This window comes from Balaenoptera acutorostrata, chromosome 9 (assembly GCF_949987535.1).
Source record: "Balaenoptera acutorostrata chromosome 9, mBalAcu1.1, whole genome shotgun sequence".
Classification (NCBI taxonomy): Eukaryota; Metazoa; Chordata; class Mammalia; order Artiodactyla; family Balaenopteridae; genus Balaenoptera; species Balaenoptera acutorostrata.
In genome coordinates this window covers 53,908,506-53,934,026 of record NC_080072.1, presented here as the reverse complement: position 1 = coordinate 53,934,026, position 25,521 = coordinate 53,908,506, and the positions used below count along the sequence as shown (strand labels likewise).

The 25,521-nt window shown below is 38.4% G+C and overlaps 1 protein-coding gene across 2 annotated transcripts in view; it reads right to left on the bottom strand.

The window, feature by feature from the left end:
- Positions 1-95: 95 nt before the first annotated feature.
- Positions 96-25,521, bottom strand: part of PPME1 (protein phosphatase methylesterase 1) — a 72,482-nt gene continuing 47,056 nt past the window's right edge. Inside the window, exons 7-12 of one of the 2 annotated variants that reach the window (XM_057553924.1) lie at positions 19,431-19,585; positions 18,451-18,541; positions 14,044-14,109; positions 8,371-8,494; positions 2,382-2,511; positions 96-1,479 (exon numbers count right to left, since the gene is read on the bottom strand). In XM_057553924.1, the coding sequence (XP_057409907.1) occupies positions 1,424-1,479; positions 2,382-2,511; positions 8,371-8,494; positions 14,044-14,109; positions 18,451-18,541; positions 19,431-19,585 (622 nt within the window). In that variant the 3' untranslated portion in view covers positions 96-1,423. The remainder of the gene's footprint in view (positions 1,480-2,381; positions 2,512-8,370; positions 8,495-14,043; positions 14,110-18,450; positions 18,542-19,430; positions 19,586-25,521) is intronic. The other variant, XM_057553922.1, reaches the window with a different exon arrangement.

Below are 25,521 nucleotides of genomic sequence, written 5' to 3'. Positions count from 1 at the left end.
TAAGGAAAAATGTCTAAGCTCAGAATAACCAACATCAGGACTTCTCTGGTGGCACAGTGGTTAAGAATCCACCTGCCAATGCAGGGGACTGGGGTTTGAGCCCTGCTCCGGGAAGATCCCACATGCCGCGGAGCAACTAAGCCCGTGTGGGCTCTAGAGCCCATGAGCCACAACTACTGAGCCCACGTGCCGCAACTACTGAAGCCCATGCGCCTAGAGCCTGTGCTCCGCAACAAGAGAAGCCAACGAAATGAAAAGCCCATGCACCACAACGAAGAGTAGCCTCCGCTTGCCGCAACTAGAGAAAGCCCACGTGCAGCAACAAAGACCTGACGCAGCCAAAAATAAATTTAAAAATTAACTAATTAAAAAAAAAACAGAATTACCAACATCAGTGCCAAAAAAATTACATAGTCCCAGCCCATGGTCCTGCTCAAGGCCTCAGGACACTATGTAGTTGGGGGAAGGGAAGGGTATGCTATGAGGGTCTAAGGCCAGAGTTTGATAAATCATTCAGAGGCCTTTGAACAACTATTATCAAGGAAAACAGCCCCCTTCTCTGTGGAGAGCTTGAGGACAGCTCAAGGAACAGTTTGAGGGGCCCATGAGACATCCAAGTAGAGATGTCCAGCAGGTTTGATACATGGAGAGGTATGAGTCAGATGTTTAGCTTTGGGAGTTATCAGGGTATAAATGGGAGCCATGACACTGCCCAGGAAGAGTAAGTAGAAAAGAAGGAAGGTCAAGAACAGAATCTGCTTAAGCTCGAAACCTTGGCCTTGGAGTTGGCACCTCTTCTTCCTATATCCCAAAGTTGCCAGTGCCTATTGACTTCACCTTCACCAGGCCTTTCATCTGTTCTAAAGCCAAAAGCTTCCATGAAATTGGTTCCACTACCTCCACAGTCATCTAGCCAACACACCTGGACCTAAGCACAACATGTCACTTTCCTACTCATTATACCTCACAATCCTTGTGAGGTTGCCATCAATTTTCTCATTTTATAGATTGAGAAAACTAAAGCTAAGGCAGGTCAAGTAACTTGCCCAAGGTCAAAAAAATTAGTAGGAAGGAAGCAATACTCAAACGCAGTTCTGAGTCCTTGCTTTTACCACCTCATTATGCTGTCTTCTAAATAGAGTTCAACCTTCTTGTATCTGGGTTATCTTGGACCTTTCACTTTCCTAAGAATTCTAACAATAATAAAAATACTGATCAGTATTCAGAATATCTCCTTTCACAATATTGTATATTTACACAGAGTACTTTATAGTTTATAATGCCTCTTTCAAAGACATTGCCTCACTTTAATCCTTACAACTCTGAGGCATATGTGGTAGTATAATTCCCATTTTTAGATGGAAAATTTCCACATGACTCTGCCCATTCCTCTGCCCTCAGGGGACCTAGGAACATAATTTCTTCACGGTTTACCTTGCATTTGGCCAATAGTCAGATCTTTATCCAATCTATCAACACCTAGAACAAAATAAGAGAATCCATAAGTAGCTTACTAGAAAAAAGCTGTGTGAAATAGGCTTTGCTGTTCAATAATGAAGTAAAAATTGCTACAGAGTTGTAAACATAATGACATTCTCAATTCATGTTAATGCCAATCCTAACTCCCTGAGGGTATATTCTCACCACATGAAGCTTTCTAGGCTGAGGTTCCCTGTAACCACTTTGCTTGTTTAAGCTGGTTTCTGAAAATAGGGTTTTACTTTTCAAATTTCCATTATACTCAGAATATCCTTATACCACTCAAGGAGAAGGACTTGGGCTTGACCAGGCAGAGGCCAGGCCAGAATTCGGCCATCCCAGGTGGATGCTTATGCTTAGTTAGGTTTAGGGATTTGGCAAAGGGAGGAGAAAGGGCACAAATGAGTGAGGATGGTACTTCACTTTGGAAGTCACTACCCATTTGGTAAATAGTTTTAACAAAGACATGCTGAGATGACAATATACCTACACTGCTAGGGACTCAACTGTGTTCCCCCAAAATTTATATGATGAAGGCCTAATTCACAATGTGACCATATTTGGAGATATGGAAGTAATTAAGGTTAAATGAGGAAGTAATTAAGGTTAAATGCAGTCATAAGGGTAGAGCCCTCATAAGACAGGATTAGTGTCCTTATAAGAATAAACACCAGAGAGCTAGCTTGTTCTCGCTCTCTCTGCCATGTAAGAACACAGTAAAAAGGTGGTTGTTTGCAAGTCAGTAAGAAAGCTCTTAGCAGAACTCGACCAGTCTGCAACCCTTATCTCAGACTTCCAGCCTCCAGAACTGTGGGAAAATTAATCTGTTGTTTAAGCCACGCAGTCTATTGTATTTTGTTATGGCAGCCCAAGCCGACTAATAAAAACACATACACACTTACCAGCCAGGAGCAGCAATTTAGGAATAGGACAACTAAGAAAGAGATTGGATAAGCCTCGGAACCAGCCATCCCAGTATTTTTCTGTTTTTGCCAGTTCAATTCTCCAAGTGTAAGGATGGTCTTTCTTGGTCTGGAGGAATAAGAGCAAGTTTTGAGTCTCTGAGAGCAACCCATGGAGGAACAGGATAAAAACTAGGTCCCTGGGAAAAGGAAAGGGAAGGAAACTAGCACATATTAAGAGCTTACCATGTCCCTGACATTTTAATATACATTTAATCCTTATAACAGCCTTGTGACATAGGTTATCGTTGTAATTTCCATGTTTAGATAATTAGAAGTTTACTTTTTACTTCTATTTGTTTCAGTGAACCTAGGAAACTTTCTTAAGATCACAAAGCTAGTAAATGGTAAGGCCAAGATTGAGCTTCTTATACTCATTTGGCAAAAAGAACACATCATCAGAAGAAAAACTACAAAAACTCATTGTAGTATGAAAAATGCTCACAATATAATATTAAGTGAAAGAAGCAGAGTACAACATGTCATCTAAGTTAGGATTACTACTGGAAAAATATGGTATACTTTGGGAAAGAACTGGAAGGGAAAACTGAAAATATGTTGATTTGTTCGTAGAACATGTTTTCTTATATTTTTATTTATGACAATGATATAATGTTCCTGCAACAGTAATTTAAAAAAGGAAATTTGACACAAATATGACAAAATGTCAATATCTGTTAAATCTCGATATAAAAGTAGATGGCACAGAGTATGCACTCATCAAATACAAGCTGAACAAATAAAAGGTTCTCTATTACTTTTCCGCATCAAAATTTTGAAATATTATAACTGAAATAAATAGACGACCACATATCAACCAAAATATGAAAATCTAGAAGTGAGCATGAGACAGCATATATTGTATTAAAGATCACCACATGGTTAAGATGTTCATACTACCCAAATGATCTGCAGATTTAACACAATATCAAAATCCCAATGGCATTTTTTGCAAAAACAGAAAAATTATTCCTAAAATTCATATAGAATCTCAAGGGACCCCAAATAGCCAAAACAATTTTAATAAAGAAGAACAAAATTGGAGGACTAATGCTCTCTGATTTCAAAATATAGTACAAAGTTACAGTAATCAAAACAGCATACTACTGATATAAAGACAAATACAGCAACGGAATAAAAACTTCGAGAGCCCAGAAATAAACTCTCACATATGTAGTCGAATGATCTTTGATAAGGATGCTGAGACCACTCAATGGGGAAGGACAGTCTTTTCAACAAATGGTGCTGGGGAAACTGGATATCCACAAGCAAAAGAATGAAGTTGGACCACATACAAAAATTAACTCAAATGGATTAAAACCTAAATATAAAAACCTACAACTATAAAACTTCTAGAAGAAAGCGTCATGAAACTTTTCACGACATTGGACTTAGCAATGATTTCTTGGTTATGGAACCAAAAGCAGAGGCAACAAAAGTAAAAATAGATAAATGGACAACATCAAACTTAAAAACGTTTGTGCATCAAAGAACTCAATCAATAGAGTGAAAAGGCATACCACTGAATGGGAGAAAATATCTGCATGTCATGTATCTCATAAAGAGTTAATATCCAAAGGATATAAAGAATTCCTGTAACTCAACAACAAAAAAATCAAATAACCTCATTTAAAAATGAGCATAGGACTTGAACAGACATTTCTCCAAAGAAGATGTACAAACAGCCAATAAGTACATGAAAAGATGTTCCAACAGCACTTATTAAGAGATCAGCTGCTATGAACATGGGTGTGCAAATATCTATTCAAGACCCTGCTTTCATTTCTTTTGGCTATATACCCAAAAGTGAGATTGCTGGATCATAAGGTAGTTCTATTTTTAATTTTTTGAGTAACTGCCATACAATTTTTAATAGTGATTGTACCATTTTGTAATCCCACCAATAGTGCACAAGTGTTCCAATTTCTCCACGTCCTTGCCAATACTTGTTATTTTGGGGGGTTTTTTTGGCAGTTGCCACCCTAATGGGTACAAAGTGATATTTATGGTTTTGATTTGCATTTGATTTGATTTGCATTGATCATTAATGATCACAAATGCTATATGAGTCCACTTATATGAGGTATCTAAAGTATAGTGAAATGCACAGAAACAGAAAGTAGAATGGTGATTATTAGGGGTTGGGGGAAGCAGGAAAGGGGAGTTGTTGTTTAATGGGTACAGTTTCAGTTTTGCAAGATAAGAAAATTCTGGAGACTGGTTGCACAACAGTGTGAATATATTTAATATTACTGAACTATACACTTTAAAATGGTTAAGATGGTAAATTTTATGTTGTGTGTTTTTTTACCACAATTTAAAAAAAAAGAAAAAGATCACTGGATGGGGAGTCAGGAAACTTGGATCTTCCAGATCTCACTAAACAACTCATTCTATTCTCTTCTATTCTCTTCTATTCTCTTCTCATTCTATTAATATTTTCCAGGCACAGGACACTTTGAAATGAACACTAACTGTCATTTCAACTTGGAACCTCAGCCTGTCCTATTGCATGCAGTGCTTCCCATTTATGAGTCATTTATAAGAGATCAGCTCCACAGAGACAGCATAATCTCACAAGCCCCTCCCAAATGCATACTAGATTTCATCTGCAAATGCAACTCAATAATAAAAAGACAAATAACCCTATTTAAAAATGGGCAAAAGATATGAAGAGATATTTCTCCAGAGAAGATACAGAAATGGCCAATAAGCACATGAAAAGATGCTCAACATCAATAGTCATTAGAAAAATGTAAATCAAAACCACAGATATGAGATTCCACTTCATACCCACTAGGATGGCTATAATCAAAAAGAAAGACAGTAACAAGTGCTGGCAAGGATGCAGAAAAACTGGATCCCTCATACACTGCTGTTGCGAATATGAAATGATGCAGGCACTCTGGAAAACAGAATGGCTGTTCCTCAAATGAGTTACCATCCGGCAATTCCACTCACAGGTATACACCCAAGAGAATAAAAACCTATGCCCACGCAAAAATTTGTACTCGAATGTTTATATCAGCATTATTCCTAATAGACAAAAAGTGAAAATAACCCACATGTCCATTAACTGATGAATGGATTAAAAGTGTGGTCTATCAAAGTGGTTACCAGGATAGGGGCTGGAAGGTAGAAGAATAGATAGAAGTTGGTAAAAGGGTGTAAACTTTCAGTTATAAGATGAATAAGGTCTGAGGATCTAATTAATATAAAACACAATTATAGTGACTACAGTTGAAAATAATGTAATGTATAACTGAAATCTGCTAAGAGAGTAAACTTAAATGTCCTCAAAAACACACACAAAAAAGGTAAATCTGTGAGGTGATGGATGTGTTAACTCATTGAGGAGTATCCTTTCACAATGCATCTGTTCATCACATTGTACACTTTAAATATCTTACAATTTTAATTGGCAATTATACCTCAATAAATCTGAAAAAAAAGTCTATCTATACAATGGAATATTATTCAGCCATAAATAGGAATGAAGTACTGATACATGCTACAGCAAGAATGAACCTGGAAAACATTATGCGAAGGTGAAAGAAGCCAGTCATGGAAGATCACATATTGCGTAATTCCACTTATATTAAATGCTCAGATTAGGCAAATCTGTGGAGATGGAAAGTAGATTAGTGATTGCCTAGATCTGGAAAGGTTGGAGAGAAATGGGAAGTGACTGCAAATGAGTATGACATTTCTTTTAAAAGTGACGAAAATGTTCTAAGATTAGATTGTTGTGATGGTTGCACAACTGTGACTATACTAAAAATCACTGAATGGTATACTTTGGATGAGTTACCTTTCAATAAAGCAGTCTGAAAAAGAGAGAGACTTATGCATAAAGGAATATCTCCTGGACAAGTGAAGTTTATTCCTTTAAAGATCAAAGCTTAAATGTTTTCCCTTTCTTTTCTGTATTTTAACCATTTTGTATTAGATTCTCCCTATCCCCAATAAAAACGTATAGCTTGTTTTCTTTTACAGAGCAGAGTGGATGCAACTGACCTCTTATGTATGCCTCAGGGTCATTTGAAACACAATTTTTTTGTATTGTGCTAAACAGAGATGCCCCTACGAAGCTGTGCCCGGTTTTTTGTGTTGTTGTTGTTAAGTTTAATTGGCATTATTAACATTTTCTCCATAATTTTTATTTATTTATTTTTCCTTTATTGAGATATAACTGACATACAACATTGTTTAAGTTTACGGTGTACAACATGTTGATTTGATACATTTATGAATTGCAATATGATTACCACCATAGTGTTACCTAACACCTCTAACATGTCACATAATTATCATTTTTTTGTGGTGGGAACAATTAAGATCTAGTCTCTTAGCAACTTTGAAGTTTATAATACAGTGTTGTTGCCTATAATTACTGTGCTGTGCATCAGATCTCCAGGACTTATGTACTAGTTGCAAGAAGTTGTGATTACTGGAGTGTCTCTGTGTCCTTCCTCAGGTGGAGACTGTTTAGCTATGCTCCTCACTGACTGATATGCCTCAGTCTGTCCTCCTAACAAAACTGCTGGAGTTCATAAAACCCCATATAATAGGCCCTATAAAAAATTATACGGAAAAAATGAGTTGGAATTAAAAATCAGAGGATCTAGATGTGTTTCAGCACTAACATTTATATGTGACCATAAGCAAATATCTGCATCTGAGTTGTAAAACAGGGCTAATATCTACAATGCAGAGGCAAAATGAGAACCAGAGATATTAATGTGAAGCATTCAGTATAGATCCTAGCACATAAAAGGTAAAACGTAACTGATAGTTTGTATCAGTCTCAAATCTACTAAACACTACTTGATTACCTTGAACAAATCTCTGAGTCTCAGTTTCTATAGTGTTAACATGTGAGAAAAGGTCTCCCCTCGCCTCATAGAGTGTTGCAGGGCAAATTGATCATGCATTATTTATAATTTTGTAAACTCCAAAGAAGTACAAAGTATTATTCATTGATCTTAAGGATGACAAGAAGATCCTCATTAAATTAAAAATACTGTTTAAAAAAAATGCACTCTCCTCCTTGCTAACACTAGCATCTCCAAATGCAAAGGAATATGTGGTATACACCAAGTATACATAAGTAAGAGTAGTAACATCTTACTAATTCCCTGTCATTAGTAAGATGTTCATAATCCATCCCAGAAAGTCTGTGGCTCACACTCACTCATCATTTCCCAGAAAAAGCACCCCTTCCCACTGCTGTCCTCAAATCAGTTGCTCAGCAAGTTCTCACAGAACACTCACTATGCACACAACCCTGAGCTATATGCTGAAGGAAATTCACACAGAACATCAGTTCCTGCCCTCAAAATACATAGATTATTTTTGTTGGGAGACAATTCTTATGTTATTAGAGGTCACTGAATCTGCATTCTAGGGATGACTATCAGAAAACCATAATATTTTGAATGTGGCTTATGAAAATCAGTTCTATGACTTGGTCACAACTTCAGAAAAGAAAGTGCTAAGGTGTGTCCTACAGACTCTCAGTGCTGTACTGCAGAGGGACTAATATAAACCGGGGTCAGAAAGCTTCCCCAAGGAGATACACCTTGAAAGATGGGCAGGATCTGGATAAGTTTAGGGTAGACTGGTACGAAATGGGATCTTCTCATGAGATAAATCACAGGAACAGAAGCACAGAGGTGAGAAAGGGCCTGATGAGAAAGCAGTCTGCTTGAGGGTAGGGTAGTACTGTAAGTTTTATGTTCCAATTTGTCAGAGCCATCAACAGTGCTTTGTATCTTATAGTTAATCTAAGTATCTATTACGATGGTATCTTTGTCTCCTAAAATATCTAACGATGGACAAAAAGAACAATGTTACCTCCCTTTCGCACCTTACACACTTTTGAACCATTCCCTACCCCATCCTTCCAAGAATACAGGCCTTCACCCACCTCCATGTCATCTTCCTTTTTCCTTTTGTTTACTGACTCACTTCCTTCTTCGTCTTCTTCTTCTTCCTCTATGATTCCTTCTACTATAGATTTTGAGCCTTCTGGACTTGTAATTCCTTCACACCTATGTTTTTAAAAAAAAAAAAGTGTTATCACACACCTCTCTTCTACACACAAATTACCTTAGAGATGCTGATATTTATGGCCTTTTATAATCAAATATTAGTTAAAACTGAACAGTGCTCCTGCGAGAAGGAGGGTGTGAAAAATGTGCATTTTAAAATGTACAAAAGTTGACCAGGACTGTGGAAGTCATCACCAATGTTTGACTATACTCCAAGGGCTGGTTTCCAGTTCCTGCAGCATATTTACTGACCCACAGAAGGGAGTAACCGTTTCCTGAGGCATGGTGACAAGAGTTTTATTGGCGTTATCTTATATAATCCTCATAGTAATCCTATAAAGTAGCTCTGAAGAGTTAAAAAACTTGTCCAGGATCACTTAGCTCATGAGTAGATGAGGCTGGGAGGCAGATCCAGGCCCAATTAACTCTAAAGCATAGTGCTTTTCTACTGTACCCTGCCTGTAGTAGAACAAGGCTCAAACAGATTGGTAAAAGGCCCCCACTTTTAATGAGCTGACAGAAACTGGCAATTACAATAACCAGGGCCACTGGTGGTGCAGTGGTTGAGAGTCTGCCTGCCAATGCAGGGGACACGGGCTCGAGCCCTGGTCCGGGAAGATCGCACATGCCACGGAGCAACTAGGCCCGTGCACCACAACTACTGAGCCTGCGCTCTAGAGTCTGTGAGCCACAACTGCTGAGCCTGCATGCTGCAACTACTGAAGCCCATACTCTGCAATGAGAAGCCACAACAATGAGAAGTCTGTGCACCGCAACGAAGAGTAGCCCCTGCTCGATGCAACTAGAGAAAGCTCGTGTGCAGCAATGAAGACCCAATGCAGCCAAAAATAAAAATAAATAAGTAAATAAATTAATAAAAAATAAATTAAAAAACAATAACCAGGGCCAGATAAACCTTAGAGATTAGCACATCTGATGCAACCAATTATTGTTGTTTTTCACCTAAAAATATTATCTCTATTATGTAATTAGGTAGAAAAATTATTATAGGAATAGCTGGTACCATAATTCCTTTTAAAGAGAACTCGGGGCTTCCCTGGTGGCGCAGTGGTTAAGAATCTGCCTGCCAATGCAGGGGACGCGGGTTTGAGCCCTGGTCCGGGAAGATCCCACATGCCGCGGAGCCACTAGGCCTGTGAGCCACAACTACTGAGCCTGCGCATCTGGAGCCTGTGCTCCACAACGGGAGAGGCCGCGACAGTGAGAGGACCGCGCACCGCGATGAAGAGTGGCCCACGCTCGCCGCAACTGGAGAAAGCCCTTGCACAGAAACGAAGACCCAACACAGCCAAAAATAAATAAATAAATAAAAAAAATAAATTAAAAAAAAAAAAGAGAACTCGGAAAAAAATACATTGACAAGTGTTAAAGGTAAAACCTCAACAGCCTATGCAGCAGTTAGGGCCAAGGTCTGCTCTGCATGATAATTTGTTATTTTGCCCTTGAAAAGGGAGAGAGAAGGGAGGAAAGGAGAGAGAACAAGCAAGACAAAAAGAGACTGGGATAAATTCAAGGGTCAGTCAAGCTTCAGTGGTGGATTTTTAAGAATAACTTCTCCTTCTCTGTCTCCTCTACCAAACCTTCAGTGACCTGTATGTTCACAAGTGTTTTGTTAAGTGGGGGTTTTCTTAGGAACTTGGGGTGTCAAGTTTCACATCTAGGTCAAAGTATCAAAGAAACAACATGTGCTTTGGGAGTGGATTGGGAGGGCCAAGAGAATTATACCTAGATCAAGAAGGGCAAGAAGGTTCCAGCAGATATCTACGTCACAATTAAAACACACAGACTCTTACATACATAGGTTTACGTATTTAGAGAAAACACCACTTGAAGTAAAAATTTACAAATCAGCGAACTACCTGCATACAAGCCATGTAAATTAACTCCCTTTCAAAATGCTTTACCACTGCTTAGACAAGTCAGATCTCAAAATATTTAAGCATTGAAAAGTGAGCAGCCTCACAGCTTATTTAAAACCTCTGCATTGTGCCTGCCAGATATTACTACTCAAATTTCCCTTTCCCTTTTTATATATTATGGATATAAAATCCGTAATATAGGCCTTGAAGTCAAAAACACGGGAATTTGAATATGAGCTCTATCATTCATTAGCTATGTGATCCCGGGAAAGTCACTTTACCTTTCTGAACTTCCATTTCCTCCCCTATAAAACAATAGTTACCTTGAAGAGGTATGGTAAGGATTAAATGAGATAGTGCAAATGAATGAATGAATGAATCTAGGTAGTGATCATCAATGGCTACTAACATTAAAAAAATAAAAGAGACAACCAGACCATTATGTGCCTCCTGATGGCAGTATACAATATCACCTATACTTGCAAACAAATAAAAAAACCAAAATAACAACAAACAAACCTAAGATTGATCAAACCTCTGATCTAACAATTTACAGAAAATACAGGGAATAAAGGAACATGTTAAATTACACCTTGAGGAATCAATCAGCAAATCCAGATTGTGGGAAGTTCTACAGGGCAAACAAGTAGATTTCCTCAACAAATAAATTGCCAGGAAAAAAAAAAAAAGAGAGAGTGAGAAGTGGAACCTATAGATTAAAAGATACTTAAGAGATTTATCAATCAATTGCTATGTATTTACCTTATTATAATTCTGGTTTGAACTAAAAAAATTTATGAGATAATCAGGTAAGTGAATACTAAAGACCTTTGATGATATTAAGGAAATGTTAATTTTTTTAGGTGTGACAGCGGTCTTGTGACTGTGCTTAAAGTGTCCTTACCTTTTAGAGCATACCAAAATCTTACAGAGAAAATTATGTTTATCTGAAATTTCTTTCAAAATATTTTGTCCTTAGGGGAAATAAATAGGGGCACAAATGAAACAAGACTGTCCGTGAGTTCATAACTGTTGAAGATGGGCAATGGGTACATTGGGGTTCATTATATTATTCTACTTGTGTACGTTTGAAAGATTTCCATTACACAAGGTTTTAAATTTTACATAGTGTATATAAAATACCTTGCACAGTGCCTGGCAAATAGCAGGCATTCAATAATGCCATTATCATTTTCATCAACTCTTGTGCTGTTTGTCCTGGTGGGCAACATTTTCCCAATTCACCTAAAGTTTATTTTGTGACTATATAGCAATACCCAGGACTGATGTAACCCTATCCAGGAGGATCAATTGGGCTAAATAATCTTAGCTCACCCTTAAAATCTGGCTTTCACTCAGGCTATGCCAAAGCTTTTATAATATAATTTCCTCACAACCAGGTTTGGCTTAGAAGGAGACTCTTATCAGAATAAAACCATATACTGGCACAAAAAAACAGAAATATAGATCAATGGAACAGGATAGAAAGCCCAAAGATAAACCCACACAGATATGGTCACATCATCTTTGATAAAGGAGGCAAGAATATACAATGGAGAAAAGACAGCCTCTTCAATAAGTGGTGCTGGGAAAACGGGACAGCTACGTGTAAAAGAATGAAATTAGAACACTTTTTAACACCATACACAAAAATAAACTCAAAATGGATTAAAGACCTAAATGTAAGGCCAGACACTATCAAACTCTTAGAGGAAAACATAGGCTGAACACTCTATGACATAAATCACAGCAAGGTCCTTTTTGACCCACCTCCTAGAGTAATGGAAATAAAAACAAAAATAAACAAATGGGACTTAATGAGACTTAAAAGCTTTTGCACAGCAAAGGAAACCAAAAACAAGACTAAAAGACAACCCTCAGAATGGGAGAAAATATTTGTAAATGAAGCAACTGACAAAGGATTAATCTCCAAAATATACAAGCAGCTCATGCAGCTCAATATCAAAAAAAACAACCCAATCCAAAAATGGGCAGAAGACCTAAAAAGACATTTCTCCGAAGAAGATATACAGATTGCCAACAAACACATGAAAGGACACTCAACATCACTAATCATTAGTGAAATGCAAATCAAAACTACAATGAGGGCTTCCCTGGTGGTACAGTGGTTAAGAATCTGCCTGCCAATGCAGGGAATACGGGTTCGAGACCTGGTCTGGGAAGATCCCACATGCCACGGAGCAACTAAGCCCGTGTGCCACAACTACTGAGCCTGCGCTCTAGAGCCCGCGAGCCACAACTACTGAGCCCACGTGCCACAACTACTGAAGCTCGCGTGCCTAGAGCCTGGGCTCCGCAGCAAGAGAAGCCACCCCAGTGAGAGGCCCGCGCACCGCAACGAAGAGTAGCCCCCACTCAAAGCAACTAGAGAAAGCCCGTGCACAGCAACGAATACCCAACGCAGTCAAAAGTAAATAAATTAAAACAAAACAGAACAAAACAAAACTACAATGAGGTATCTATCACCTTACACCGGTCAGAATGGCCATCATCAAAAAATCTACAAACAATAAATGCTGGAGAGGGTGTGGAGAAAAGGGAACCCTCTTACACTGTTGGTGGGAATGTAAACTGATACAGCCACTACGGAGAACAGTATGGAGATTCCTTAAAAAACTAAAAATAGAACTACCATATGACCCAGCAATCCCACTACTGGGCATATACCCTGAGAAAACCATAATTCAAAAAGAGACATGTAACACATTGTTCACTGCAGCACTATTTACAATAGCCAGGACATGGAAGCAACCTAAGTGTCCATCGACAGATGAATGGATAAAGAAGATGTGGCACATATATACAATGGAATATTACTCAGCCATAAAAAGAAATGAAATTGAACTATTGGTAGTGAGGTGGATGGACCTAGAGTCTGTCATACAGAGTGAAGTAAGTCAGAAAAAGAAAAACAAATACCATATGCTAACACATATATATGGAATCTTAAAAAAAAAAATGGTTCTGAAGAACCTAGGGGCAGGACAGGAATAAAGATGTAGACGTAGAGAATGGACTTGAGGACAAGGGGAGTGGGAAGGGTAAGCTGGGACGAAGTGAGAGAGTGGCATGGACATATATACACTACCAAACGTAAAATAGATAGCTAGTGGGAAGCAGCCGCACAGCACAGGGAGATCAGCTCGGTGCTTTGTGACCACCTAGAGGGGTGGGATAGGGAGAGTGGGAGGGAGACGCAAGAGGAAGGAGATATGGGGATATATGTATACATATAGCTGATTCACTTCGGTATACAGCAGAAACTAACACACCATTGTAAAGCAATTATACTCCAATAAAGATGTTAAAAAAAAAGAATGAAACCATAGCTGCCAGCACTGGAGTGAACACTTAATTTAACGTCCTTTCTCTGGTATTCTTCACCTTTTAACACCTACAGTTGTGCTAATAAGGTAATCCAGTATTATATAGAAGACATTATTTGGCTTTGGGATTTCCTCAAAAAAGAAGAAAGAAAAAAGGAAAATCTATATAGCTGGCCCTAATGAGCTCACTTATAAAAATTATCTAAAATAATGAAGGCATTCACCAAGATGGTAGAATAGGTATATGACAATAAAAGCAATCTGTAATTCCCTCACCATGTTTCAGCCTCTAACCAGCCCAAGGGGGCAAAATAAGACCTACTGTTTGACTTGGCCAACCATTGAGACACGGGCAGACTCCAGATTTCGAATCTGGCCGCTCTTCACACTAGAAGAGAAAAGTGAGACAGGAGAGAGGAGGTTATTCAGCATCCATCTTATCATGTCACCAGGGTCAAATCAATAATTCTGCAGATTCTGTGCGATCTACTAAAAAGGTGTGGTTACCAATGTAGCTTACCATGGAGACTACCACTACTTCCCACTTGGTTATTATGGCTATAAGCCAAGCAGTAAAAATTAAGTAAAGGCATTAAAATCACTTCAGTTCTGCAAATATTTACCAGTAGGATACTATGTGCCAGGCCTGCGCTCAAGAAGCACATTATTCAGTGGGGGAAAGAAACACAACAAATGATTTTAATATAATAAAGCAAGGTTCAAAGGAACCACTTTATTCTGAATGAGGTTAGAGAAAGCTTCCCAAATGTCTTGCCTAAACTGAGGACTGAAGATAAGTTAAGCGGAAGGTAAAAGCTGGTGGTCAGAGCAAAACAGGCAGAAGGCACGTTGTGAATGAAGACACCATGATGTGAAAAAGTCAGGAGGAGGATGATTTTAGAAGGCAGAGTGCAAGGAGGAGCAGAGGAGAGTAAAGGAGTAGTGTGACAGAGTAAGGATAGGCATGCAGGGGCTAGCTCCTAGAGGGTCTTGCATGCCATGATAGAACTTAGGAGCTTTGACTCTAAAAATATAGATTAGTCTTCTCAGAGCTGGCTAAGGCCCAAGCAAAAAGACATGTCCCAGGGGGAACTGAAAACACCACCTGAAGCAGGCCCACAAGAACACATTTCTTCAAATCTCATTTTTTTGCTTAAAACAAACAAGAAAAATCACATAAAATTTTAGTGTACCCCCCCTTAGATAATGACTTTGTTTCTTATTTTAATGATAAACAGAGGCAATCAGAACTACTACGTCGTTTTTCTACCACAAACTGAATCTACAAATCCACTAGTATTTATAATCATATACTCTGCCTTTGAAGACTGTTTAATAGGTGAAATATCTCTGTTCCTATTCAAGGCCAATGTTGGGCACTGGTTTCCCATCCTCTCTTGTTTATGAAGACCTCGTTTCCTTTACTTATCCTGTCTCTTTCTTATGTTCTAATTTTTTTCTCTAGTGAATACTATAAAACATCCTTTAAAAACATCCTCTAGGGGACTTCCCTGGTGGTCCAGTGGCTAACACTGCGCTCCCAATGCAGGGGGCCTGGGTTCCATCCCTGGTGAGGGAACTAGGTCCCACATGCCACAACTGAGAGTTTGTATGCCGCAGCTAAAGATCCCGGCACAGGTAGCTAGCTAGCTAAATGAATAAATGAATTTTAATGAATGAATGTTTTTAAAAAATGATCCACATCAAAAAATAAATAAAAATAAAAACCTTCTCTAGCCTTTTAAAAACATTTTCAACCCCATATTCACTTCTAGATACTACCCCATTTCTCTGCTCTCCTATACAACAAAAATTCTCAAAAAAGTTATCTTACATGCTTTCTCCACTTTGTCACCTCCCATCCTTTCCTCAACCAATATCCCCAACTTATATCAGGTTTTTATCTCCTACTTTCTGAGATTTCCTTTGTCAAGGTCACCTCCATCATGCCAATCCTAATGGTCATTTCTTAGTCTTTACCTTACTTGATCTCTCAGCAGCATTTGACCTAGATCCCCTCTCCTTCTTTCTATAAACACTTGCTATGCTGCTCTCTTGCTTTCCTTCTATCTCACCAACTGTGTCTTTTCAGTTTCTTTTGTTGGATCTTCCTTTCCTTCCCAAGCTCTCAATATTGTAGAGCAACCCAAGGCTCAGTTCTTGGATCTTTTTCTATCAACTAGGTAACTGCATTCAATATTTTGGCTTTAAATGTTATCTATGTGATGATGATTCTCCAATTTATCTCTAGCTCAACCTCTTCTAACTAGTGTATACAAGTGCCTATTTAACATTTTCACTTAGATGTATAATAAGCATTTCAGCTTATCCAAACAAAAATCCTGATACCCTGCCCCTTGCCTGCTCTCAAATCTGCTGTTCTTTGTCTCTACCATTCACCAATTGGTTAGGCTAAAAACCTAGAAGTCATCCTTGAATACTGCCATCTCCCCCAACCCCCTCTCCCAACACACTATCCATAAGGTAGTTCTGTCAGCTCTACCTTCAAAATACATTCCAAATATGACCACATAACTTCCTCTGTTGCCATCATAGTCTATGATTACCATCGTTACTCTTTTCTACAACTATGATTATTTCCTAACCAATTTCTCACTTTTGTCATCACCCCTACTCCCCACTCCTTCCCCTATTCTGTTTTCCTCAGAACAGCCAGGTGGTGGAACCAAGATGAAATCCATATCTGACCTCAAAGCCCAGGCTCTTTTTTTTTTTTTTTAACTTTTTATTTTAATTTGGGGTATAGTTGATTAACAATGTTGTGTTAGTTTCAGGTGTACAGCAAAGTGATTCAGCTATACATACACCTGTATCTATTCTTTTTCAAATTTCAAAGCCCTGGCTCTTAATGACTACACCCTACTGCCTCTCATTTGGATGACCAAGAGGGCAAAAGCAGAAATTCACTTTGCTTTAAATCTTTACTGAATTTAAATAGATTGGTCTTGTATTTCAACACCTTTTTTTTTTTCAAAAGAAAATTATCTAGAAAAACCAAAATGGCCATGAGTCATATACTTGATTCAGATATCCAGCAGACACAAAACAAAATTACCAAAAACTTCACTGTATTCTTTCTGATTGTTAGGCTCAGAAAGTATCTAGAAATCAGTGGCTCTCATAGAACCCAGAACATTTTAACATACAACAAATGGAATGCCTATTCTACCCTACATCTGGCACTAGAATCAAGACTCTATCTCCCCTTAACAAAAGGTTCATCATGACCCCTGGGCTGGTTTGGGTGCCTGTCTTCTGTACCTTCTTCATTGTATTGTGTTTATGCATTTACTTGTATGTATGTTCCCAGTTTTTTGATGATAGGAACTAAGCCTGATTCATCCCCAGTTCTTAGATCAGGCACTGACACATCTTAGGTACTAAAAAAAAAAATGTTTACTGAATAAATTTTAAGTTATTTGGAATAATTTTCTCACTAGTTGTTACTGGGGAAGCAGGCAGAGTGCCCAAGGTTCATGTTGAGCTGGCAGCAGCCGCATTCTCAGTGTGGCTGCTCAAGATGGAGAGATTTTTGGTGCTTCCAAGAGTACATCTTGCATCACAGTAGTGAACAGGGGAGGCAAAAGCAACCATATCAAACACAAATATCATTCTGGCAAGCCATATTTGGCATGAGATCCTCTGTCCTAGGAGGAATCCCTAGGATATATTTACCAGGTCCTTAATTTCCACTTGATATCTCTGACTCAGTAAATAGATACGTTCTGCCTGCTAAAGCAGCCAGCAGTATGCTATATGCTATATGCTATATGAAAGTACAAAAGAAATAGAGAATAGCTTCTGACCTTATGATGCAGGAAGGGCATTAAGACAGAAATGAAAATTAACAATATAAGCATATCCCTTAAAGGAGGATTAGAAGACTTAAGGGGTAAACAGTACAATATAATACAGACTTAAAGGTCTTTAGCAATTTTGCTGAAGGAGGGACCTGGGTGGTTTGTAGGAGTTATAGGAAGGGTTCTGGAGAGGGGACTAGAAATGGATTTTGAGGGACAGGTAGGAAGACAGGACACTGAAGATATTTTATCCCAAGACTGATATCCTTGGGGGAGGGACAGTGCTTTACTCATCTTTGAATCATTACCCTTTAGCACAAAGTGTTCAATAAATATAAACACATTTAATAAATATTCAAATAATTGATTGAATTAGCGTATAATTAATGACTGAACAGCCTTTACTTAAGTGGAAGCCATAGCCAATTCTGTCAGTAATTTTTATGAGAACCATTTAGCCAAAGGGTTTTTATTTATGCAAAAACCAAATAAAAACTGAAAAGGGAACCCACAACCATCTGTTTCTCCATCTTCTCTGGAACACAGAAAGTGAATCTAGAACCATGGAGCATCAGAGATGGAAAAGGCCTTAGAATCTCATTTAGTCCAAACTCCCACCTTAGAGATGGGAACAGCTAGACAGCAGATGATCCATAATTATTAAGATTCTAGGAGGTACTATAGTGTATTGGAAAAAGGATGGGTTTTAGAGAACTGAGCCAAGTCTGAAACATTTAAAATATATTTTTAAAAATCTGCTCCTTATGTAAATGTTTCCATACATGATACTACAATAAAGCTAAGGCATGGGAACTAAAATATTCCTTTCAACTTGGTGCTTGAGCTGATGAAAAAGGAAAGCTACAATCTAACATTTAAAATATAGACAATATAGATTTGTGGGTTACCTCCATTCAACGGCATTCTCCAGAGACTTGAAGGTTTTAGGACGACCACGTAAGAAATTCTGCATGCTATTAAGTGCATCCATGGCTGTACCTAGATGTTAAACAAAAAAATTTAACCACAGCACTTAAGATATTCTGAGCATTTATACTTAATGAGTCAACTGTATACATCTCCCCTCAATGACAGCAGAATTAAGTGGCACTTGGGGGGGAAAAAAGAAGCAGTTTAAGAAAATTCAGAAGACTGATGTGATAGCCAGCTTCCAAGACAGCCTTCAATGGTTTTTGCCTCCTGGTATTCAACAGTCTCTCCACACTGAATAGGGCTGGCTGCCTTATATGAGCAATAGTGTGACTTCTGATGCTGGGTCATAGAAGACATGGCAGTTTCTTTTTAGATGTTAAATAAAATTATGGGGCATACATACAACTGAAATATTATGCAGCCATAAAAGATGTTTATGAAGAGTTTTTGATGACATGTAAAATTATTACATAATGTGGGGTGTGGGCAAAATGGGTGAAGGTGTGAAAAGTACGAACTTCCAGTTATAAAATAAGTCCTAGGGATGTAACATACAGCATGGTGACTATAGTTAATACTGTACTGCATATTTGAAAGTTGCTAAGAGAATAGATCTTAAAAGTTCTCATCACAAGAAAAAAAATATGTAAGTACGTGTGGTGATAGATGTTAACTAGACATATTGTGGTGATCATTTCACAATATGTACATATATCAAATCATTATTTTGTACATCTGAAACTAATGCAAAGTTATATGTCAATTGTATCCCAATAAAAAAATACTGGGAATGCCTCTGCCACAAAATAACATTAAAAAAAAGATATAAAAGACAGAGGAACATACTTCGAGATGAGAGAAGTCAATAATAAATAAAAACAAGATAACAATAATCTACCATGGATGTCTTTGGTAAGTCAAAGATTTTGATTTGCTCAGCACTAAAAAAACTTACCTTCCACAACATCGATCATGCACAGACCCAAGAGGCTTGGCACCAGGTTGGATGATGCTGTGTGGACTGCAATAGCACCACCCATGCTATGTCCAATGAGCATAATTGGAGGAGGAAGGTCCCCATACATGGCTTCAACCACATTGCCAACATCTCTGCAAAAAGAAGGAAAAAGAGCATGGAATGTACTCTGACAACACTGTAAAGACAGTTTTCTTTCCTAACTCTCTCCTTTGATCTGTAACTAACAGTCCTAGGACTGTAAAGGTCTACTGGACCATCTTGCAAATGTACCTATGTAAACCTCCTAACACCCCCCGCGCAGGGTAGCCTCACAGCTAGCTCTTCTGATAAATGGAAGTTTAAGGACTAAGAACCAAAATGTTCTAATTTTCCTTTACATCACACCTTCACTATTCCACACATTTAGTACAATTACATAAACATATACCTTTATTTTAAACCTAAGCTTGAAACTCTGGACAAATCATTTAACTGCTCTATGCCTCAGTTTCCCCATCCGTAAAACAGGAAAACAATTTTAAGCATTATAATGTAGTGAAGTTTGACATCACAAGATGAATTGCAGCCCCAGTTTATTTTTTACTATGTGGACTTGGATTAGCTACTTAATCTCTCAGATGAAGTTTCAACATCTATAAAATGAAGATAAGAATATCAGTTACTATTCTGGATTGCTCTGAGGATTAACTGAGACACTGAATGTAAAACTACTTTGAAAAGAGTAAAGTGCTATTCAAACGTTAACTATTATTTACAATTTGTTATGTAAAGTTGTTTGAAGTATGAACACAAATTTAGTGTTCTGAGAAACTAGAAAGATGTTCAGAGCTAATTTTTATTGGCTTCTGTTCCAGTCTTTATGAGTGGATCTATTTAACAAAGTCAAACCTCAAAGCTTTGAAAATGAGAAGTAAAGCAGGAACTTTGGTTTTTATTTGCATACGGGCCTTCTATGCTATAGCAATAGGTAAGTAAGGTGTGTTTCTAGAGACCACTGCCTCTACTGTCTTCTTTTGTGAGTGGGTGAGTCAGTCAACTTCAAAAGACAGTTTTGTCTTGCTGAGTGTCACTACATATCTCAGGCACTCACACAATGTTAGCCAAATACAGCAGTTGTGAATGTAGGGACACAGCCATTCAGATATGGTCTCCACAGTATTCAGAATGGCAAAGGTAAATGCTATTAATTATTTATGAAGGAATTAATCTTAAAAATCTCATACAACAATTACAGATGTGAATAGGGTAGTGTTAGCATCTGCAGACAATCTAAATGGGAGATAAAGCCACGCAATTTTATAAGCGAAAACAAATAATAGTTTAATATTCCTTTGGAGTTAAATTTAAGGCTAAAATTTTTGGTTCATAACAGAAATAATGAGTAAAATAAAAGGATGCTATGAAAGATTATCTAGTCAGTAACTGAATGTACCACAATTTTGGTAGATGACTTCTAGGGGGATTCTATCATATTTATTAATACTAGCTCATTTCCTGAGAAGCAGTATAGCATATCACAGACATAACAGAAAAAGGAGTATCAGAGTAACTCAAATCTTGGCTCTTCCACTTTCAGTGGAGTTGCATTTTATGTAGGGTTTAGGTTCTGAAGTTGATGTCAAAGGCAAAAATCATGCTGTCAGTGCTACTTGAAAACCCCTCTAATTGCCCATTAAGATGTCCATTTTGAGATTTTTGTTTCACAGAATGATTGAACTCAGAAACAATATAAAAGTTTTATTGCTTCAACTATTTCAGCAAGAATCCAACTTGTTGGCTCTTCTGATTCTTAGTAATTATCTTCATCTATTATAGAAGTTTTAATCATTTATTTTCTTTTTAACTTTTTGTGTGAGTTAGCAACTTATTGTCTCTTAGCTCTCATTCACCCTTTATTTCATGTTCTGCAAAACTGGATGAGGCCTTTAAATAGTTTTCCTTTGCCAGCCAGCAAGATGTTAAGCTATGCCAACAGAGGGCAAAGGAGAGATACTGCAGAAAAAGAGGGTTTTGTTCCTGGTTTGCACTGACTCCACAAGCTCCTGCAGTTTGTCTAGCACCCAAGACCTGAAGCACACACAGCTTCCCCAGGGTCCAGGTCCTGAAACACAGGAGGCGTCTCCAAGCACTCCAGCCTTCCATCCCCAATGTTCCTTTCTCTCCTCTAGCTTTTTTTTTTTTTGTAGTAGGACTCACTTATCCATTTATTAAGTCACTGTCTGTTGAGTTTCTACACAGGCCAGGTACTGTGGCAGGTCTGGGGGTACAGTGGTAAAAAGGGCCGACAAGTCCCCTTCATGGAGTTAACATTTGCAGGGAGGGAAAGTGAGCAAAGAGGTACTGAAAATCCAAGTATAAACTGGGATAAAACTATGAAGGAGGGGTATAGGGAGCTGTTCGAACCTAATGGGAGGTTCATCTTTGTTTTTGTTTTTTTTAACATCTTTTTTTTTTTCTAACGTTTAGCAAAATGTCTTTTTTTTTTTTTTAACATCTTTCTTGGAGTATAATTGCCTTACAATGTTGTGTTAGTTTCTGCTGTATAACAAAGTGAATCAGCTATACATATGCATATATCCCCATATCTCCCCCCTCTTGGGTCTCCCTCCCATCCTCCCTATCCCACCCCTCTAGGTGGTCACAAAGCACCAAGCTGATCTCCCTGTGCTATGTGGCTGCTTCCCACTAGCTACCTATTTTACATTTGGTAGTGTATATATGTCCATGCCACTGTCTCACTTCGTCCCAGCTTACCCTCCCCACTCCCTGTGTCCTCAAGTCCATTCTCTATGTCTGCGTCTTTATTTCGGTCCTACCCCTAGGTTCTTCAGAACCATTTTTTTTTTTTTTGAGATTCCATATATATGTGTTAGCATATGGTATTTATTTTTCTCTTTCTGACTTACTTCACTCTGTATGACAGACTGTAACTCCATCCACCTCACTACAAATACCTCCATTTCATTTCTTTTTATGGCTGAGTAATAGTCCATTGTATATATGTGCCACATCTTCTTTATCCATTCATCTGTCGATGGACACTTAGGTTGCTTCCATGTCCTGGCTGTTGTAAACAGTGCTGCAGTGAACACTGTGGTAAATGTCTCTTTTTGAATTATGATTTTCTCAGGGTATATGCCCAGTAGTGGGATTGCTGGGTCATATGGTAGTTCTATCTTTAGTTTTTTTAAGAAACTTCCATACTGTTCTCCATAGTGGCTGTATCAATTGACATTCCCACCAACAATGTAAGAGGGTTCCCTTTTCTCCACACCCTCTCCAGCATTTATTGTTTGTAGATTTTTTGATGATGGCCATTCTGACTGGTGTGAGGTCTTACCTCATTGTAGTTTTGATTTGCATTTCTCTAATGATTAGTGATATTGAGCATCCTTTCATGTGTTTGTTGGTCCCTTCTAGCTTCATTGAAGTATAATTGGTATATTAAAAATGGTGCATAATTGGGACTTCCCTGGTGGCAAAGTGGTTAAGAATCCTCCTGCCAATGCAGGGGACACGGGTTCAAGCCCTGGGCCGGGAAGACCCCACATGCCGCGGAGCAACTAAGCCCGTGCACCACAACTACTGAAGCCCGCGTGCCTAGAGCCCGTGCTCCACAACAAGAGAAGCCACCGCAATAAGAAGCCCATGCACTACAACGAAGAGTAGCCCCCGCTCACCACAACTAGAGAAAGCCCACGTGCAGCAACAAAGACCCAACACAGCCCAAAATTAAATAAGTAAATAAATTTATTTTAAAAACAGTGCATAATTAATATATACAATTTGGTAAGTTTGGGTATATATATACACTCTTGTCACCATAACCACGATCAAGGAAATAAACACATCCGTCACCTCCAAAAGAGTCCTTGCATTTCTTTTGTGTTTGTGTGGGGGGGGGGCGGTGTGTGTATGCATGGTAAAAACACTTAACATGAGATCTACCCTCTTAACAAACTTTTAAGTACACAGTATCTTATCATTAACTATAGGCATTATGGGGACGTCCCGGTGGTGCAGTGGTTAAGAATCCGCCTGCCAATGCAGGGGACATGGGATTGAGCCCTGGTCCAGGAAGATCCCACATGCCGCAGAGCAGCTAAGCCCGTGCGCCACAACTACTGAGCTTGTGCTCTAGAGCCTGCAAGCCACAGCTACTGAGCCCGTGCGCCACAACTACTGAAGCCCATGCACCTAGAGCCAGCTCTGCAACAAGAGAAGCCACCACAATGAGAAGCACTCGCACCACAACGAAGAGTAGCCCCCGCTCACTGCAACTAGAGAAAGCAGCAACAAAGACCCAAAGCAGCCAAAAATAAATAAATTAAATAAATAAAATTAAAAAAAAAAACAAACTGTAGACATTATGTTGTACAGCAGATCTCTGGAACACCCCCAATATTTTTGTTGCAAAGTGCCACTGGTGAGATACCTCCCTGTGAACAGCTTCTCCTGCACCCTAAAGGTCAGATTTCTGACAAGTTCTGCCATGTAACATAGTATCCAAGTGACTTCTCTGCCTTCAGTAAGCCACCATTGTGCCCTCTCCAACAAGGTCTGGATCTCAACCTCTTCCACTCAGGTTCCATCTCAGTCTGAGGGGAAATATGAAGTGGCTGCTTCTTACATCTGCTATTCCTAGTCTTCTCTCTGTTTTTCAAGTTTTTTTCCAGCTTTCTGAGATATAACTGATAAGTAAAATTGTAATATATTTAAAGTATAGTGTGATGATTTGACATAAGTATACACCGTGACATGATTCCCACAATCAAGTTAATTAACCCTGTATTCTTTACTTCTTACTAGCCAATTCCTCATTACTCCAATCCCGTGTTACAGTTAACAAATCTTTATATTAAACTTTCCTTGCTTAAATTACTATGTGGTTTCTCTCTCCTGATTGTCCCAGACTGATACATTATTAGGCAATGTTTCCTTAAGGTCATCAATTAATTCTTTAATTTCTTCTTGAATGTCAGTCAAGCCATCATCACCCTTGTCTGGCTGCCTGGCCACTTAGATGATGTATTTCACTTTTTTGTCAACAGTCAAGAAATGCTTTAAAAATTATTCACAAATCTTTCTATAGGTATCACTAACAAGCTTGATTATTTTGGGGCTTTATTGTTCTCACATTACAAAGGAACAATTGAGGGAGCAGATTCTTGGCTCTCTTTTCATGGTTTCTCAAGCACATGTTCATTGAGTGGAATGGTCCTCCCACAGTGTTGTTTCTCTCTCTCTGCCAAGCACTATGGTTGAATGATCACAATTCTGGTCTATTAACTGTGTGACCTCATGCAGTTATTCACCCCATCCGAGCCAGTTTTCTCATTGGTAAAAAAAGTGATAATATTTACACTACAGACTAATTAAAATAATTAATTTATTCTTAACAAATGTTTAATTTACACTTAATGAAGCACATAAATAGTACCTACTATACAATACATAAATAACACCTACTATAACAATACAATTATGGTCATATGACTGGGTTCTGAAGGAAAAATAGTTTACTCATGGATTAAAGCTGCTAAAGTAAAAAGGGACAAGATATTTTTGGTGCCAAAAATACACTTGAGAGAGCATGCATTAAGCACATGAGAGAGTACGTATTAAAAGCAGGGTAGTTGGAAAAATCCTGTTTACAATATAGAATAGTGGTCTCCAAACACCAGTCATGGGACTGGCTGCATCAGATTCCTTTATAGAAATTTATCAAAATCTAAATGCCCAGACCCACTGGTAGAGGCACTAATTCAATAGGTCTGGGGTAGGGCCAAATCATCTGTACTTTAATCACTTCTCAGATGATTCTGATGAGTGGCCAGGTGTGAGAGCCACTGCATGTGCTATACTCATCTTTTACTTTGAGGCCCAGGGTATAATCAGTTATTCTTTAATACCCTGTTTTTGTCTTACTATAATGCTTGACAAAGAATGTGGGCAGGATATCTTAAGAACATCTTACAGAGCCTTTTGTATACAACTACTTTTCAAGCATGGGTCCCCAATAGATATTCAGATTTTATTCAACTCTGTCAACAGAAGAAAACTCTTC